This window comes from Setaria viridis, chromosome 1, assembly GCF_005286985.2.
Source record: "Setaria viridis chromosome 1, Setaria_viridis_v4.0, whole genome shotgun sequence".
In the NCBI taxonomy this organism is placed as follows: Eukaryota; Viridiplantae; Streptophyta; class Magnoliopsida; order Poales; family Poaceae; genus Setaria; species Setaria viridis.
This window is the reverse complement of record NC_048263.2, coordinates 32,532,609-32,551,251: the sequence shown is the minus strand read 5'-3', so window position 1 is coordinate 32,551,251 and position 18,643 is coordinate 32,532,609. Positions and strand designations below refer to the sequence as shown.

At 47.1% G+C, this 18,643-nt stretch overlaps 1 protein-coding gene, 1 long non-coding RNA gene and 1 pseudogene across 2 annotated transcripts; 1 reads left to right on the top strand and 2 right to left on the bottom strand.

Annotated features, from left to right (window-relative positions):
• Positions 1 to 186: 186 nt before the first annotated feature.
• On the bottom strand, positions 187 to 5,507 carry LOC117855918 (uncharacterized; annotated as a pseudogene).
• Positions 5,508 to 6,247: 740 nt separating this feature from the next.
• LOC117855908 (uncharacterized) lies at positions 6,248 to 7,823 on the bottom strand. Its single transcript, XR_011897260.1, has 3 exons — positions 7,623 to 7,823; positions 7,263 to 7,508; positions 6,248 to 6,836 (listed from the first exon to the last, which is right to left on the bottom strand). It is a non-coding gene; the product is annotated as an uncharacterized lncRNA (long non-coding RNA).
• A 1,799-nt stretch (positions 7,824 to 9,622) lies between these two features.
• Positions 9,623 to 13,728, top strand: LOC117864206 (iron-phytosiderophore transporter yellow stripe 1). Its single transcript, XM_034748263.2, has 7 exons — positions 9,623 to 10,333; positions 10,428 to 10,597; positions 11,148 to 11,245; positions 11,360 to 11,494; positions 11,587 to 11,776; positions 12,253 to 12,370; positions 12,472 to 13,728. The coding sequence occupies exons 1-7, from the start codon at positions 9,943 to 9,945 to the stop codon at positions 13,407 to 13,409; spliced, it is 2,040 nt and encodes a 679-aa protein (XP_034604154.1). The 5' UTR covers positions 9,623 to 9,942; the 3' UTR covers positions 13,410 to 13,728.
• The last annotated feature ends 4,915 nt before the right edge of the window (positions 13,729 to 18,643 follow it).

The window sequence follows — 18,643 nt, the reverse complement described above, 5'->3', positions numbered from 1 at the left end:
AATATAATTCCTATAACGTTGATCCACAATTTGTATGATGTTATTTTAAACTTAATATGGTGAAATATACCTTCAGAGTTTCGACCTATTAGGAAGGTTGATTTCATCCAAGTTCCCAAAGGAAGGGGAAGATAACAGAACCATCTATTCTAGGTATGTTTGATTTCTTGGATTCATAAGAACATGTGAGGAAAACATACTACTTTAAATTAAGATGCTGTAGTTATATCTTCATCAAGAGCTACATCATACAGTGCATATTACAACAAATAAAGCCACATATTCTTGAACAATACAATGTATTTATGCTGACAGAAACAAACTTGAGACCCAACTGACCTTCAGTAGATGGCCACCATAAAAATCAGTTTTCTGCAATTGGGAAAGCTGAACCAATCTTGTTATCCCCCAACCTGCAGCACTTTGATATTCACTGAATATGGGCCAATATCTACATGGTTATCTTCTCCTCCAGCAAAGAAGCAGAGAGTGTAGAGTGCAATTTCAAACTCGGGACTGACACAAATCAATGTGCTGGACACAGATTTTAACACCCCATGCCACTCAAACTGAATGGTGAGCAGCTGTGTTTCAGAGTCTGGCTGCAGAACAACCCAAAAAGTTTAGCTGTGATATATTATGATATATGCATACCACAAGTATGTTTGGGATGATACTCACTAGCTCCCCACGCCTCCTTGGGAATATGTACCCTTGGTAGTCAACATTACCATTGGATTCTTCAAGGTAAAACTGCATATTAGTCAACAATACCATCATGTTCAAAGGTTTTTAACTTATGGAAACGAACAAAATTATGATGCCGTGGCACTACGAGAAGTCAAGAACTTGCCTGAATCCACTTGTGAAAGCCTGATACTTCATTCTCACCTTGCTTCTGCCCCTTGATCTCTCCCACAAACACATGCTCAAAGGCAGAAGAGCTACTAGAGCAGCCACCTCTTCCACACAAATCAAACCACAGGGATGTCAGCATTTTCTTGAAGTCCTCATAGTCCTGAGACGTGGCCTCCTTCAGTACCAAATACCGGTGCAAGTACTTGATGGGAGCACTCCTAGAAATCTCCTCGATAAAAGCAGCTTCTTCATGCTTGTCGTGCTGGGTAACTGATTCTTTGTATCCTTGGTGGAGGTTGTAATTGTTAAGGAGTACACAGAAACGGGAGTACGTAGGCCTCCTCAGTACACTGTCTTCCAGCCAGCTGAACAGGTTTTCGGATGCCTTATCACCCTTATGATAAACCTTCTTCCCTTCACCACATTCAATTGTGTAGTCCTTGCCAGGAGAGAGGCGGTTTAGATCAAGTTCCCATAGCCGAGCGCACGCTTTTGATAAATTATTGAGTTCCTCCCCTCCCTGGTGGGCTCAACATTTAGGCCATGGTGAATATGACTGACATCCTCAGAGTACTCTTGTTCAGATGGTAGTCTTTTGTATCCCTTTCAGTCTTCAGAGTGCTTCACAGAGTTAATAGAAGTTCAGAATTAACAAAAAGAATATTTAGAAACTATTCTTCTAGCCACCACTTACTCAGACTTCTCAACACAGGATGCAAGTTTCGGGTCATGTTATACGAGTAAAATGAGAAGTTAAAATAAAAATGTATATAATTAGTTGAAAACGAAAATAGTCAAAACACTACTCCCTCTGATTACAAATAAGTGTTGTTTTGTACATGACATGGTCAAAAAATATTTATATTTTTTATAATACTCAGACTCTCAAGTAGGGTGTAACTTTCAGTTCATACTATTATATCAGTATAATGAGAACTTCAGAATGAAAGTACATACATGTGGTTGAAAAACGTAAATATTTAAAACACTACTCATCTGTTACAAACAAGTGGTGTTTCATACATTGACACAGGTTACAAAATAGAATTTCGATTAGCATGTTCTATTGTCTACTTGCAAACCTAATAAAATTATAATATAATATTATTGTGTTAGTATTTCTTTAGGCAAGTCCAATATTTTTTCGTGTGGATATAATTCTCCATAAAGATATTGCTAGTCAGAGTAAAATGTTTGACTGCATAGATATCCACACACATTCTTTACCATAAGGTGAATATGAGATTGAGGGCCAAACTTTGTAGCATTGATCTGAGGATTTTATGAACCCATATGATATGTACTTTATTAAAACCAAACAGCACGATGAGCTGAACCAACAAAAAATCAATATAGAAAAACAAAGGAGAAATTATATGACCTAGATGCAAAATTTTCAAGTCCAATATACTTATGAACAATGACTCACAGTAATTTTATGTTTCGAGGAGAAAACAGAGAGAAAGAAATTGCCGGTGGCATGAAGCTGTTCTAATTTTCAGAAAAAACTGAAAACTAACCTGATGTGGTCTTCTGTGATGCTTTCTTTCCCCCACGTTCACCTAACCTCCACTGTTTCTCTCTTGTACATCCTAAAATCTCAAACCACATAGCTATAATTAGATTCACGACAAATAATAGGGGCAAAGTGACAGTGAGCAAAGATAGTCATGAGAACACAATCAGCACACATATATGAACCTGTCGCTCTGTTCCACAATGCGGAGTCTGTAGCTGCGGCCAGCAGTTGCCAATGCCAGTGGCGCCATCTGATCCCCCACCCATCATTTCACCTCCCTCATCCTGCAGTGAGGGAGATGGCACGATGCAATCAGATGGCTTCAAAACACAAGATGCTGAAAAGCCATAAGAAAGCCCAAACCCCTGAACCTGGTTGTGCCGTTGAGTGGCCTGCTGCTTCCTGCCATGCTCAACGCTCTCCCACCTCCGCTCCTGCTCCCCTTCTTTCTCCTCGGAGACAACCTGCAGAGCAAACACCCCTTAGGCGCTGAGACCCATCTCTAAAGCTCCCTTCATTCCTCCACTGCTGCATAGTGTGGAACAGGTGACGAGCAACCTCGGCCCACGTCGACCGAGCCCTGTCCTCCCGGTCCCCATCCACCGGAGCCGCACCCGCACGCCGGTCCTCCTCTCCTCAGCCCTCTCCACCCCGTCGTCTAGCGCGACACCCTCCAATCCCTTGACGAGTCCTTCCATCGCGCGGAGTCTGGTTCTGCTCCTCCAGTGCTCCTCCCCGTTATCCCGCGGTTGGCAGTTGACACAACGGATTTAAACGGGAAGTGACGCGGCGGGCGGGAGATCCGATGGTTGCTCGGGATCTGCCACGCGGGGAGCGATCGACCGGCGGGCGGCGGATCCATGTGGTGGCGTGCGGGATTCGGAGTTGACAATTCGGGTTGGTCGGTGGGGGCGATTGACCTGAGAAGTGAGAAATCGGAAGGAGAAGCAAGCAGAACGCGCGAACGCCAGGGCAGCGGTCAACCGCCGCCGCTGCGGGGGCTTCTCTATGTCTAATGTCTACGGGATAAAGCTCGGCAAGGTCCAGCTTTTCCGTTCCGTTTCGTTCCAGGACGCGCGCTTCGCACGCCGCGTTATTATTTTTTGAGCGCCGCTGCCTTCGACCTTTTTCAGCGCGCCGCGTTATTATTTTTTTCAGCGTCACTCCAGTTCTTAACTGCTGCTTTTTTTTTTCTAGGTACATGGTTTGAAGTGGGATACAAACGGGTGGAAACTTGCACTTAAAGTTTAAAGTTTAATATAGTGATATGTAATTTTACATATAATCGACATGATATGTCCAACTAAAAACACTAGTGAGAACAAAATTGTTATTATACAAATTTGAGAACTAACGAATCAGTAATAATTAACTAAGTAACTCCTGGTCTACTCGATCCTCAACTAAGAAACATCAACCACCCTAAAATAAATCATCTCTTCGTGAAAAATTGGAGCACATGTTAATAAAAAATATAGAATTATAGTATGTTTTAGAAATGTTGGGATGTGGAAAAGAAACTGCTAGAACTGTTGAATATCATAATGACTTTGACAAGATAATAGTTGAATAGTAAGAGGTTAAGTTTCTAAAACTATTGAACCTGATGGAGAAAAATTGTTGAACAATACGAGGTTGAATTCAAAACAGTTGAACCTATTCGTGTAAAATTGTTGGACCTTCGTATTAACTAAAAAATATTGGAAACATTCATCATAAAAGGTGAACATGCTGTTAGAAATATTGAAAACATTTACTAGTCGTGTAATGGTAATAAAATGTTAGAAAGATGCAATTTTTTACCATAACATTGAAAGTATAAAATATAAATAACCATTGATAGGAAACTTGTGACAAACCTGGAAGCAAAAGTACATTTGAATTAAAGTAGCTGAACTTTTCATGAAATTTATTGTACTTGGAAGAGAGGAGTTGGAACAAAAATAAGACGAATAACTACTGTCCTCATGGAAGATCATAAGTGAATTTGTCATAAAAAGACTTTTGAGCTTCTGTTTCGAAAATGACTAGTGCATTAGGATCACACTACCCTAGCCTGCAAAGTGGGGTTCCTGATTAATGTTGGGTGCATGTCAAAAAAAAGTTGACTATTATTGGGAAAATGTTGGAGTATGTAAAACAATGTTGGGAAAAAAATATAAGCATATATTGGTATATGCTAAAAAAATATTGAATTATGTAAAGAAAATGTTGGTCTATCGAGCAAAATGTTGGTGAATGTCAGATAAATTGTTGGTCAATATCAAGAAATGGTGCTATGTGTCCAGGATAAGTTAAAGGAAAATGTTAGTGTATGTCAATGAAATGTTAGATAATATTAAAAAATAAGTTCAAGAAAAATGTGTATGAAAAAATTGTTGATAATGGTCAAGAAAATGTTGGAGATTGTGAAAAAATGTTGGGCAATCATCAATAAATGTTGATTTAGAAAACAAATGTTGAGAAATATAAAGGAAATGTTGGAGATGTGTTCAAAAATAAGTTGGACATATTCTAAAATGTTAGTAAGAGTTTAGAAACAGCTTTAAGAATATATTGGTACATGCTCAAAAAATATTGGCAGCCATCAATAAATGTTGAATTATTTAAAGGAAATGTTGGTGTATTAAGAAAAATGTTGGTTTATGTCAAATAAATTGTTGGAGAGTGTGGAAAAATATTTTGCAAACATAAAAATGTTGATTTATGTAAAACAATGTTGTTCAATATCTAGAAGTGTTGGTGTGTGTCCATAAATAAGTTAAAGGAAAATGTTTGTGTATGTAAAGAAATGTTGGTCATTCTCAAAAAAATGTTGGTTAGATTATAAAAATTGTTTGAATAACATAGAAAAAATGTTGGTGCATGTCAAACAAATGTTGATCAATATCAAGAAATGTTGGTGCATTTAAAAAGATGTTGGACAACTTAAATAAACGTTGTGCAAGACATGAGTTGAAGAAAATGTTAGTGTGTTAAAAACTGTTGAAATTAGGCATTATGGCTTCGCGGATAACAAAATTTCCGTTCATTGCCACTCCATTCAAAGAAAATAGCAGAAGCTACATACCTTATTAATCAAGCTATCATCAACCACGATGCCGCTTATCGTTTTGAACAACTCATACATATTTCATTTACATTAACTGCAAAAATGTAGAAGAAAGTAAGCAAGGAAAGAATCCAATTATCATTTGTTCCTCAGAAGCATAGTTAGCAATGGAAGGTGTAAAAAGAAAAACTATTAGTTGTAACCATCTACTTATGAGTTTTGATATAGTTTTCAAATTCAGCTGGTTCTCACAAGATATGTGCCCTTAAATAATTTGTCATAGCTAGGGGCATGATGATTTAGAAGGGTAAAGGAATTAAACTATTAGTTGTAACCCAATTTGGTAGGAAGATGTCACATGTTTGATTCATAGATTAAGTGTTTATCAAGGTCACGAAAATTAGTATAATGAAAAATTAATGAATTTAGTAAGTACTCGAGGTAGTACTTAGAAATGTAGAGAGACAAGATGCCTTACTATAGTATAATAAAAGATGTATTGCTTCATGTATTATTTGCCTGCTTCTCACAAAGAACTCAGAAGAGCTGAGCGCCACCTTTATTTATGTAATTAGGATTTATGTAACTCTTGTAAACTCTCTTCTCCTTCTTATATGATATGGCAATGCTCCTGCCAATTTAATGGTTCAAAAAAAAACAAAGAACTCAGACATTTTACTTAGCATTTTTTTATTTTTGACGATCAACCGGGGGGGGGGGGGGGGGGGGGGGGGGGGGCGAGCCCCCACCTGATTTCATTTCGTTGAGGACCTGTTGCAGGCCAAACGTCTTACAAGTAGTTTTTCAGCAGATCAAAAGAGAGCAAGGCAGAGAACATCTGCTTTTGGGATTGTTTACATTGAAGCAAAGACAGTACACCAGGAGTCGGTTATTGCGCGATCCTCTATCCGAAACCGTTCACGCCAAAGTCGGGCTTCATCTCGGCATGCCGACCAGAAGCGTTGAGCGCAGCGCTGGAACACTAGGTCATTCCGGTGCTTCCCATAACATCCACGGCAGGAGGAGTAAGAAGCTGTTATAGTGTAGCACAGGGATACTTGCCGGACGTTCCCCGTCCAGAGAAGCTCGACCGAGGAGGTTGCTGTGTCAGAGCCCAGCGACGACCAGATGCTTGCCGCGAAAGGACATCGGAACACGATGTGATTCCTCAACCTCGCCGCAGAACTCACATGAGGCGTCCCGTGAGATGTTCTTCTTCAGCAAGTTCGCACGGCACTTGACAGATACAAAACGAATGAGACAGAGCCTGCAAGACTCCTCATGTGGGCAAGACAGCAAGACAAGCCTGCAAGGGTCCTCATGAACATCATAGTAGAGCCATGAGTTCGTCTTTCAGAGAATCCACGATCCTCGACAATGAACGCTACTGCCTCATGAGTCATGTCACTAAAGAATAAAAATAAGATGAGCTTCTGACAATAACAATCACGAAATAACTAGAACTGACAAACATTAAGATACAAATCCACGGTAAACTTGAAAAGAAATAGAGCTCAGCTCAGATCGACAAAGATTTGATCCGAATCCAACGCATGCATCCCTTGGAAACACGCTCCTATTGTTGTTATGCTTGTGCCAGGAGAATCGGATCGATCATAACAGACAACAGCAGCTCACTGATGAACTGCTGATGGAGTGCTTCTGAATTTGCTTGATTTTAAAATGCTACTGGTTGATGGGAAGGCAGGCTCGAGACAGCAGCGGAAAGGCAGAGAGATTCGAAATAAAGGATGCGAAAGCATCACGAGGATTGAGAAGGGGACCCGACCCGATGCAAGAAGAATTTAGAAATGGAGAAGAATGCAGCATCACCTCGGAGACGATCTTGAACGCGACCTCCGCCTTGGGGAGCCTGTTCTTGTCCGGGTGCAACTGCAACGATGCATGCACCCACAAATCACAGAACAAAACGAATCGTTATTCAATCATATCCAGCTGCGATCGTGTGAGGAAGCGAACCTCCAACCAGTTCAGTGCCATGGCGGCGGCGCCGCCGCGTGCCTTACCGAGCTGCCGGTACCGCCGCCGCACGGCGTCCTCCGATGCAGCCTCGCCGATCTACACGCCAATGCCGCGCAAGTGCGAACCATTCATTCATCACCATCGAAGGGAGTAACACTGAGCCATGAATCGGAGGATTAGGGGGAGGGATCGAGCAGCGGCGCTACTCACGGCGAGGACGAGGTACCAATCGACGAAGTGCGGCCTGCTGCCGGCGCCGCGCGGGGAGCGGCGGCGGTGCTGGCGGGCCGCGAACACCGCCGACGCCGCGCACACCTCCCGCGCCGCCTGCGCCTTGGCCGCCGCCACCGCCACCGCCACCGCGTCCGCGTCCCGCTCCCGCCCCGCGCGGAGGAAGGAGAGCTTCAGATTGGAACGGAACGGGAAAGAAAAAGTCTATCCACCGAGCCTGGAAGATCGGACGGCGGATGGAGGCTGCACCAATCTCAAACATCGGAAGTAGGAAATAATCTTCGGAAAGATGGAGCACTTGATAAATCGCGTATGTTTTGGGCTCAAACTATATTAGGCTGGTCGCAGGATATTTTCCATTGGGCTGGATCTCCGTCAGTTCTTCTGGGCTTTTGCATTCCAAACATGCATCGGGCCACAAGACAGCTAAATTAAATGGGCTGTCGACCGCCAGTAAAACTCTACCGATGTGATTTTATAAAATAAAATAATTTCAATTTTTTCCCTGGAAGTCATCTCACGGTTTTTCTCATGGAAAACAGACACGGTGGTGGTGCCTAGCTAATCGAACATCATGGACTTGGCGGATGGCCCGAACGTGGAGACATGACCAGTTCCCTAGCATCAAACAATGATACAAATTGATCGTAAATTATTCCCGATTCTCTATGCTCCCTTGCCGGTCCTGCTTTCTTGCTTAAACCGATGAATTCTATCTTTACTTGGGCGAAGTCAACGGATTAAAGCACTGATTGCCTTGCTGCAATACTGAAAAAGTCAGCGATCCAAGGTAGCAAAACGGCATGAAGTAGGCCCGTTGCTCTAGTCTATTTTTATCCTCTGGGAGAAAAAAACTGCACCAACTTCTCAAGCTGTGGTTGTGCACTTGTGCTTGCGTGGCACTCCCTCCATTTTAAATTGTAGATTATTTTAGTTTTTTAGTCCATAGGTATTTGTATGCATGTAGACATACACTATATTTAGGTGCATCCGTGAATACAAACATCTATGCACCTAAAAAAGCCAAAACAACTTACAATTTGGAACGGAGGGAGTATCAACGTACACAACATTTTTTTCATCAAATTAGGATTTCCCTTGTTGCTGATTCTGAAACAGGGTTTTCAGTTGCAGCAAGGCGACGCAGGCAATCAGTTTTTAGGTTTCCACCTTACTCTTTCTGGGATCGTGTAGAAGGGCTCCTTTTGACTTCGAAGTCGGTGAAACTAAGATAGTGTTTGGTTCGTGCTAAGGTAATGTAAACGTAAAGGGAATCGGATTACAGTGTATTTGAAGGTGGAATAGGTGATTGCCCTCTTTGTTTGGTTGCACTCTGGTAACGTAATCAGATTACTGTGTGGGTGCTATATCTGATTACGGTGGGGGAGGAGGGGTAACAAGCTTGTATATATATTATTTAGGTAAGGGATTCGATTACAGTGTCAATTGATTACAAACCACCGCAACCAAACATATGTAATGAGATTCGTTACCTTCAGTAATCATATTACGTTACATTTGAGCCAACCAAACACTACCTAAAAGAAAATAGGTGAAGCCGAAACCTCCATAAACCCTATACTTAGTATCTATAAGACCTTGTATAAATTGAGATTCGTTTAGGATGCATCTTCTTATGCCTGCTACAAAATGCAAACGAGCACTTATGAGTTACTGTATGATTACAGGCCTATCGGGGATAGGACATTATTCCCCGAAAAATATCATCAGCTCTGCGTTCAAAAGGTCATGATCCATCACTCTCCAATATGAATTATGCAGACAAGACGGCGAGAAAAATGCTGCCACCGAATGGTCATACTCGCACGAGTCCCTTTCACCCTTCCCCCAACAACTTTGTCGACAGCTAATTATGCGACGACTTGAAAGGTTCTTGATACATTTTTCTGCGACGAAAAAAACTTCTAGGTTCCGATTAGTGATTGTAAGTGGGATGAACCGAGATTAGAATACAGAAGAAGAACTGCCCATTTGAGTATCTTCTGATGAGACGAACAGTATGACCTGCATGAAGAAGAGTGGACAGGCAACATTCGATTGCCTGCACCATTCATTAAACTACTTGGACATATGATTTTGGAATATATTTTCCAAAGGAGTTGACATTTTAGCAAAGATTTCCCTATATAAAGCTCCGATACTATTGGCATCCCAATCTCATCCGTCTGCTAGTGCAATTCGCTAAACCTCCGTAGATCACCAGCCTCTGCGCTTCTCCTCGGTTAGTGGCTTCCTGCTGCCGGGGAGGTAGGCAAGGCAAAGCAGCAACGCCGGCGCCATGGACGTCGACGTCGTGGACCGCGCGCGCAACGGGGGCGGCGACGAGATCCAGAAGCACGAGCTCGTGCCCGAGGAAGACATGGAGTCCGACCCGGCGGCGGCGCGCGAGAAGGAGCACGTGCAGCCGTGGCGCGAGCAGGTGACCCTCCGCGGCATGGTGGCGGCGCTGCTGATCGGGTTCATGTTCTCGGTGATCGTGATGAAGATCGCGCTCACCACGGGGCTGGTGCCCACGCTGAACGTCTCCGCGGCGCTCATCGCCTTCCTCGCGCTCCGCGGGTGGACGCGCGTGCTGGAGCGCCTCGGCGTCGCGCACCGACCCTTCACGCGCCAGGAGAACTGCGTCATCGAGACCTGCGCCGTCGCGTGCTACACCATCGCCTTCGGCGGTCAGATGCTCTTCTCGCATCCTCTCCCCCCGGACAGGAATGTGTGCGGTGACGGTTCGTCGTTGACTGATATGATTCGCGCGTGCGCTTGCAGGAGGGTTCGGCTCCACGCTGCTGGGCATGGACAAGAGGACGTACGAGCTGTCCGGGAACTCGCCGGCCAACGTGCCGGGGAGCTACAAGGACCCTGGGTTCGGCTGGATGGCCGGGTTCATGGCGGCAATCAGCTTCTCGGGCCTCCTGAGCTTGATTCCTCTCAGAAAGGTGCCAATGCTTAGTTTCTCTCACAAATTGCTCTACATGCGTGCATCGAATAGTCTTTAGATAATACAGTAGTAGTGAGGGGTTTTGTAGTCATTTTGTTTGCCTTTTCCTTTGGTCTATCTCCAAAGAGAATGGAGGGAGAATTTTCCAAAGGAGGTTTTTCCTCCTTCAGACCGCTATTAAGCCTTTCAGCGACTAAGGTGACATACATGTCAATAGAGGACACATATAGGCTCAATCGGAACAAAGTTGGATGCCCATATATAATTTTTTAAGCTTTTTCGTCATTATTATTGAAAAGGTACTAACCCCAAGCGTCAAACTCAAGTTATAAATGAGGGGCCTTTCTAAAGACTATGGGCTGTTTGTTCCATACCGAATTAGCTACCCCAAGTCAAATCTTGCCACCAATTGTTGGCCAATGATTTGTTTTACCAACTATCCAAATTCCGTGGCAGTTGCAATATTTACAAATGTAACACATTTTTTTGGGGGGCTTGGGTGAATTTTCTTTATCAATAGTGTCACTCATTTTACATGTCATTTTCAGGTTTTAGTCATTGACTACAATTTAACTTACCCGAGTGGGACTGCAACTGCTGTTCTCATAAATGGTTTCCACACCAAGCAAGGGGACAAGAATGCAAAGTATGGATTTCATCACCCCACCTCTCCTAGGTTCATCTTTAGGCTGCCGATAGCTCAAGCATCCCTTGATGAGTAACCGATCCAAATGGGCTATTTTACTTCCCAAAATGACAGGATGCAAGTCCGTGGGTTTCTGAAGTATTTCGGGCTCAGCTTCATATGGAGTTTTTTCCAATGGTTCTACACAGGTGGTGATATCTGCGGATTTGTTCAGTTCCCTACATTTGGTCTGAAGGCTTGGAAACAGACGTAAATATACACACTTTGCTTATTGTTCATCAAATGTCTCCACAATTCGCAGCATGCAACGCAATCTAATTCTCCATTTCTGCTGGTGTCAGGTTCTTCTTTGATTTTAGCATGACATATGTTGGTGCGGGGATGATTTGTTCGCACCTTGTGAACATATCCACTCTCCTTGGTGCGATCCTGTCATGGGGGATATTGTGGCCACTCATCAGCAAACAGAAGGGGGAGTGGTACCCTGCAAATGTACCAGAAAGCAGCATGAAAAGCCTATACGGTTACAAGGTCTCTCTTTTCTCATCAACTAAGAGGGCGTTTGGTTCCCTTTGCTTATTTTTAGCAAGTGTCACATCAAATGTTTAGATACTAATTAGGAGTATTAAACGTAGGCTATTTACAAAACCCATTACATAAGTGGAGGCTAAACGGCGAGACGAACCTATTAAGCCTAATTAATCCATCATTAGCAAATGTTTACTGTAGCAACACATTGTCAAATCATGGACTAATTAGGCTTAATAGATTCGTCTCGCCGTTTAGCCTCCGCTTATGTAATGAATTTTTGTAAATAGTCTACGTTTAATACTCCTAATTAGTATCTAAACATTCGATGTGACGGGTGCTTAAAAATAAGCAACCGAACCAAACCAGGCCTAACAGATTGGTAGTAGTATTGCTTTTCAGATGTATAGTAAAGTGCTGTAGTTGCGTAGTAGTGTATACAGGTGTCACTGAATAAATGTCAAAATTTTGCTTTCCAGGCCTTCCTCTGCATAGCTCTGATCATGGGAGACGGTCTTTACCACTTCTTTAAAGTCCTTGGTGTCACAGCTATGAGCCTGCATGAACGACTAAACCGGAAACGTGCTAGCAACAGAGGTGAGGAAACAGGAACCCTGCAAACTCAATCATGATGCATGAGTTTTGAAACATTTCATCACTTTCTGAAATTGACTTGCCGTTGTTGATTGAATGGACAGTGGCAAATGGAAATGGGGACGAAATGGTCCCACTCGACGATCTGCAACGTGACGAGGTCTTCAAGGACGGTTCTTTCCCCGCTTGGGCAGCTTACGCCGGATATGCAGGGCTAAGCGTCATTGCAGTGATCACCATCCCAATCATGTTCCGGCAGATCAAGTGGTACCACGTCATTGTGGCCTACGTCATCGCCCCTCTCCTTGGTTTCGCCAATTCCTACGGAACAGGGCTCACTGACATCAACATGGCCTACAACTACGGCAAGATCGCGCTGTTCATCTTCGCAGCTTGGGCTGGCAAGGACAACGGTGTCATTGCTGGCCTCGCCGGCGGCACGCTGGTGAAGCAGCTGGTGATGGCCTCCGCCGATCTGATGCATGACTTCAAGACGGGTCACCTGACCATGACATCTCCCAGATCCTTGCTCGTGGCACAGTTCATTGGGACGGCCATGGGCTGCATAGTTGCGCCTCTCACGTTCTTGCTCTTCTACAACGCGTTCGACATCGGAAACCCCACCGGTTACTGGAAGGCCCCATACGGGCTGATCTACCGGAACATGGCGGTCCTTGGCGTGGAGGGCTTCTCCGCGTTGCCCAAGCATTGCCTTACGCTCTCAGCAGGGTTCTTCGCATTCGCATTCATCTTTAGTGTTGCAAGGGATATCCTACCACGCAAGTATGGGAGACTTGTGCCCCTCCCAATGGCGATGGCGGTGCCATTCCTTGTTGGTGGAAGCTTTGCGATCGATATGTGCGTCGGGAGTTTGATCGTCTTCGTTTGGAACAAGATGAACAAGAATGAAGCGGCCTTCATGGTGCCTGCAATGGCATCCGGTTTGATCTGTGGAGATGGCATATGGACCTTCCCGTCTTCCCTTCTCGCCCTTGCCAAGATCAAGCCACCAATCTGCATGAAGTTCACACCTGGAAGCTAGAGAATTTGGAAAATAATCCAGGAATGGAGAACGGGAGATACAGTCCAGGGATCAGTGGTGATTTGGAATTGTGATGCAGTAAATTTCTCAAGCCAAGTTTCGGTGATTTGCAGCAATAGTCGTTGTTTTCCAAAGGTGTAACTCGAGATTACTAGAGCTGACGTGTTGTTGTGCATGACCCACGGTTGTGTTTTGAAAGGGTGACGATTGCAGTGCGGCTAACCATTCTAATTGATTTGGTTGTGCTCGTACTTTGTAACCACGTATGTGTGCATATCCTGGGCGAATATTATGTTCGTGCACTGTTTGACATTGTGAAGTGATATTACTTGAAAGGATTTATATGCGTATTAGTATTGACACCAAATACATTACGGAATATCTTTTGGATTAGCTTACTCAAATCTCCTTCCCTCCTACTAATTGGGCTTTTCCATTTGAAGCAACATCAAAATGTAAATGGAAAAAGGTTAATAAAATCATCAAAGAGGCAAAATGAAGTAAATCAATGTGTCAATAATTTGGGTGTCAAATTTGTGAAGCCCATCTTCCCATCTTAATGGTGTCAAATGTGCGAAGCCACGTGTTTGGAGTGTCAAAAATCTAAATTTCTCCAAGCTTGATAAAGTCAAAAGCATTCCACATTTGCTTTGCCTTCTGCATCGTGAGTCAAAACTACTGATCGTGGCTAAACACATAATCCTACGCCTTGTCTTCCTCATCGTCCGCCATCTCCCATTGGAACTCCGCGTACCCCTTGACGTCGTAATGGAGGAAGGCATATGCGTGAAACTCAATCCTAGCCTCGTACTTAGCGACACCTTCTTCAAGGATGTTGAAGAGCAAGAGATTGCAGCTAGGGATGGGTAAGGGTGTTGGGATAGGGGTTGTTCTTCATGTCCACTAGGATCTCCTAGCTCAACCCCACTGTCTTTATCTTCTTCCTCCTCACCACACACTGTCCGCCACCCTCGCCTTCTCCTCGTCGGGCTTGGGGTTCTCCGACAAAGGACGGCAACAAGTCGAATACCTCCTCTCTTCCTCCTTGGACTTGGCATCCACCAATATCTCCTTTTGATAGGGCTTGGGCATGGCGCACTTCTTCAACACCCAACCGCAGCATGTCGTGCACTACACAAACTCCCTTGTCGGCCTCATCCCATCCCTATCCGTCGCCCTAGCCCGTCCTTCCTGTCGAAACCGGTTGGACTTACCGATGGACACTTACTAGGAAAATCTTGATATACCGATCGACGGTTTGCAATGATCCTTTACCGACTAATGTATCATTGTTTATTAATGAGTTTTAGGGACTGGGTCCGGTGGTAATTTAGGGTTGTAGTATAGCGGCCACGGCTTGTGTCGTTGTCAAGATCGGCGGATCAAGACTTAGACTAGTGAATTTCTTTTATGCGCGTAAAGCCTCAGGTGGTGGCGTGGGAGACACGGGTTAGACTGGTTCGGGCAAGGGAAGCCCTACGTCCAGTATCGAGGATGCTCGTATTGCCCACGCGGGGTTCTGTAGTAGGGGTTACAGATCGACGAGAGAGGGACTGGTCCCAAGTCTCTTTTGTGCTTGTGCTCTCAGGGAGAGTCGTTGTGTGCTGTGGCTTGTGGGAGAAGAAGCCGATCCCCCCTCTGGCCCTGGATTCCTCCTTTTATATCGCAAGGGGGGTGGCCGGAGTTACAGCTGGGATTGGGTGAAGAGGACCGTAAAGAATAAAGCGTAGAATGGTAAAAAATACGGCAGGAAGGAGGAGCAAGTTCCTAGGCGCCCGATGCCTCCGCCGGCCCCTGGCGAACACCGGCGTGCATGCCGGAGGGGGAGGCGGCCGTGTGCCAACTGTCGTTGCATCCTACAGATAGCTCCTTCGACACTCGTAGGCGTCGGGTCATGATGAAGGCATTCCGTCGTTATCCTGGTGTCTGTTGGGGAGGACGGTGGATGCCACCGTTCGGATGGCGGCTCCCAGAGAGAGGGCGTCACATCCTTACTGCCGAGCGCGCGGGACCCGAGGGTGCACGGGGCCCGAGGATAGGTCGGTCTCTCCTCCGCTCCGGCCGGCGCAGGCCATGAGTACCCTGCGGCGAATGGGAGTCAGCCGCCGGCACTGTAGCTTGCGCAGTACGGTCTTGCACGGGTACTTGCGACGGGTTGCGTGAGGAGCGCGGTCATCCCTTCCCTCCGCCAGGCCTGCGGCGCATTTATGGCGAGGCCAACGGGGGGACCCACAGGATTTTGTCTGTCTTGCCCACCTGGACCGCATCCGAGGGGGGTGCCTACCCCGGGGGCCCCAGCGCGCCCGACCCCTCCGCTTGGGGTCGGACGAGGCGGAACTTCGTGGTGAGGGGTCGGGCACCCCCGACCCCGGGGCCGCAGTCGGGCGAGGTGGAAGCTTTGTCGAGGGAGGTCGGGCGTTCCCGACCCTGAGGCCGCGGTCGGGCGAGGCAGAGCTTTGATCATGCTTAGGTGGGCCCGGGCCTTCGTGTCTACTTCTTTGAGCGGTATTTTAGGGGATTGTTAATATTTCCCCCCAACAGTAGCCCCCGGGCCTGTGGTGGAGCAGGAGTGCTCCTCCGGAGGCTTCTTTCGCTGTTTCATCGCGGGCTCTGTGTTATGGCGCGCTCGTTTTATCTCAGCTTGGCCGGGGAACCTGCGAATTGTGACCACACGCGTGGTCGTTGGTTGCGATGCTGGCCCCCGAGCTCCTGCTCGTTTCAGGAAACCGATCGGGAGGCTAGGTCGACTTTTGATCGTTGTCCCTCAAGCGTCCGTTCGCTAGGACGGAGGAGTTGAGCCGGGCCACGTTATCCGCGTTGGACGAACCGTGGTGCTCGTTTGAGCTGCAAACGGGTAGGTTTGAGTGGAGTCCCGATCCCCGTTCGGGGGGGTCCGGCTCGGGCCAAGCTGGTGGCGCACTCCGATTTCCCGCCGGCCAGTTCATATAGTTCCCGGATCCGTTCGACTGGATCTGGGGGCTCGTTGCCTTTCCCCGTGGAAAAACCATGAACTTTATACCGGGCGGGACTCGAACGTGAGGTCAGGACGCCCTTGGCTTTTGCTCGCCTGGGTGTTGGCCGCTAGCGGACCCGTCCCTACTCACCCCTTGCTCAGGGGATGTCCTGAGGCAGCTGTCGAACCCGTATCGGGCCAGCTTTCGAACCTCTGGACCGTAATGGGCCGTAGGGGCGTTTTCAGCCCCGTATCCCTTTCTTACCTCCCTGTGGGCCTTGGGTCGGAATGGAGCGGTCGTTGCGCCTGGGCCGAACGTGGGGGGCGTCGTGGGCACGCCATCCGGGAAGTGGAGTTATGGGGAGCGCCGTCCCGTGAATCGAGGAGGATAGGATGTTTTCGCGGCCGATCGTGCGCGTGGTTTTCGAAAAGGAAACGGGCGTGGCAGGGGCGTACCTGGCGCTGCATTTATGGCGGCCAGGGCGTCGATTTGGCTTTCCCGGTACCTTTCCTATAAAAACGGGAGCTCGCCGCGCCGGTTCCGCCTTCCTTCCGCATTCGAGCCTTCTTGCCTTCCAGCCTCACGCTCAGTTCATCCGTGCCTGCCTCGTTTCCTTCGCTCCAAGCCGCGCCCTTTCTTCCCGTCTCCGTCGATCTCCTCCCTCCTCCGGCGATGGGTTCTTGGGGGGTCTCCCATTTCACCTCCTCGCGCGCCGAGGGCCTGGTGCGGAAGGGCCTCCTCTGCGAGAGGACGGCGGCGGGCGAGTGGGAGCTGCCGGGGACGGAGCAAGTTCCAACGCCTCCCTCCGGCTATGTCGTCTCCTTCGCTCACTTCCATGAGCGGGGGTTCGCTTCTCCCCCAAGTCGCTTCTTCCGCGGGCTCCTCCACCACTATGGGCTCGAGCTCCAGCACCTCAACCCCAACGGGATCCAGCACATTGCGGCGTTCGTCACACTGTGCGAGGGATTCCTGGGCATCGAGCCCCACTTCTCGCTGTGGAAATACTTTTTCACAGTGAGCTTGTACCAGAAGTCGGGGAAGGCCGGGAGCCAGCAGCGGTCGCCTCCGGTGCCGATCGGGTGCGCCGGGATCCACCTTCGTCATACTCGCTCCAAGGAGTATATGACGATGAAGACCTCGGCGTCCCATAAGGGGTGGCACAATCAGTGGTTCTACGTGAAGAACTACCCGAACTCCCCCCTGCCGGCTTTCACCGGCCGTACCATCGACGCGGCGCCGGATGTATGGGCGTACGGGCCGGTGGAGAAGGAGAAGAAGCGGTTCTCCGACCTGCTGCAGGCCATCGAGCGGCTGAAGAGGAACGGGCTCACCGGCGCCGGGGTCATCGGAGCGTACCATGCCCGACGGGTGGCGTCGCTGATGCTCCGGATCCGACCGCTTGGCGCCATGACCCCCGACGCGCCGACCGAAGGCACCACCTTGGCGACGGGCGCGCTTGCCGCCTCCGAGATCCGGCAACGGATTCGGGAGGCGCTGGAGGACAAGGACGTCGAGTACCCGATTCCCGGGCACCCGCCGATGCGTCCGGAGGCGGGCTTCATAGACCTGGTAAGGAGTTGGGGCATCGTCTTCCTTTCTTTATTGTGGCGGAACCGCCCAAATTAACCTGACTAAAATGCATTGAAGTCGCCTAACATGCGATTATGCACTTTAAGCAAGTCAACTTGGTCGACCGTCGAATTTCCTCCGATAAACCACGTAAACAGGATCGAGAAGCATCGCTCACGCGAAGGTGATTAGCACAGAGATTACAACATTCCATACTGACAACATAGTTCAACAATTTATTACATCAGAGTTTTGGAAATTCAAACCGAAATTTTTGCATGGTCCGAGATTACATTAAAACTAGCGGAAGCTTAAACGTCAATACAAGACATCATGATGGAGCCGATCATGACATCAAAAATTCCTTCCCTCGCCGTCCGAGGAAGGATCCCACTCGACGGTCCAGCCTGAAGGAAGCTGGGTCGGCCAAGTGGTACCAACTCCCAAGCTACTGACATTACCTGAAAAAGATTAGCCACAACAAGGCTGAGCAACTAGTACTCAGCAAGACTGACCCGTCGGAAGGACGCGACCGAGACTTAGACATGCAAGGCTTTCTGGCTCTGGGGTTTTCTTGCCAAAAGCGTCTAAAGTTAGTCCTTACTTTCAACATTTTAGCTCATGTTCTATGTTCTTCATCCATTCTAGATTAGCAACTTATACTAAACAAACACGGTTTCCAAACAATTATTTAACAACATCAAGATTAAA

Bases quoted from the DNA above. Each gene is read 5' to 3' on its own strand.
- LOC117864206 (XM_034748263.2), top strand. From the start codon at position 9,943: ATGGACGTCGACGTCGTGGACCGCGCGCGCAACGGGGGCGGCGACGAG. The intron at 10,334-10,427 runs GTCAGATGCTCT...GTGCGCTTGCAG, and splicing joins CTACACCATCGCCTTCGGCG to GAGGGTTCGGCTCCACGCTG. The intron at 11,777-12,252 runs GTCTCTCTTTTC...TTTGCTTTCCAG, and splicing joins AAAGCCTATACGGTTACAAG to GCCTTCCTCTGCATAGCTCT.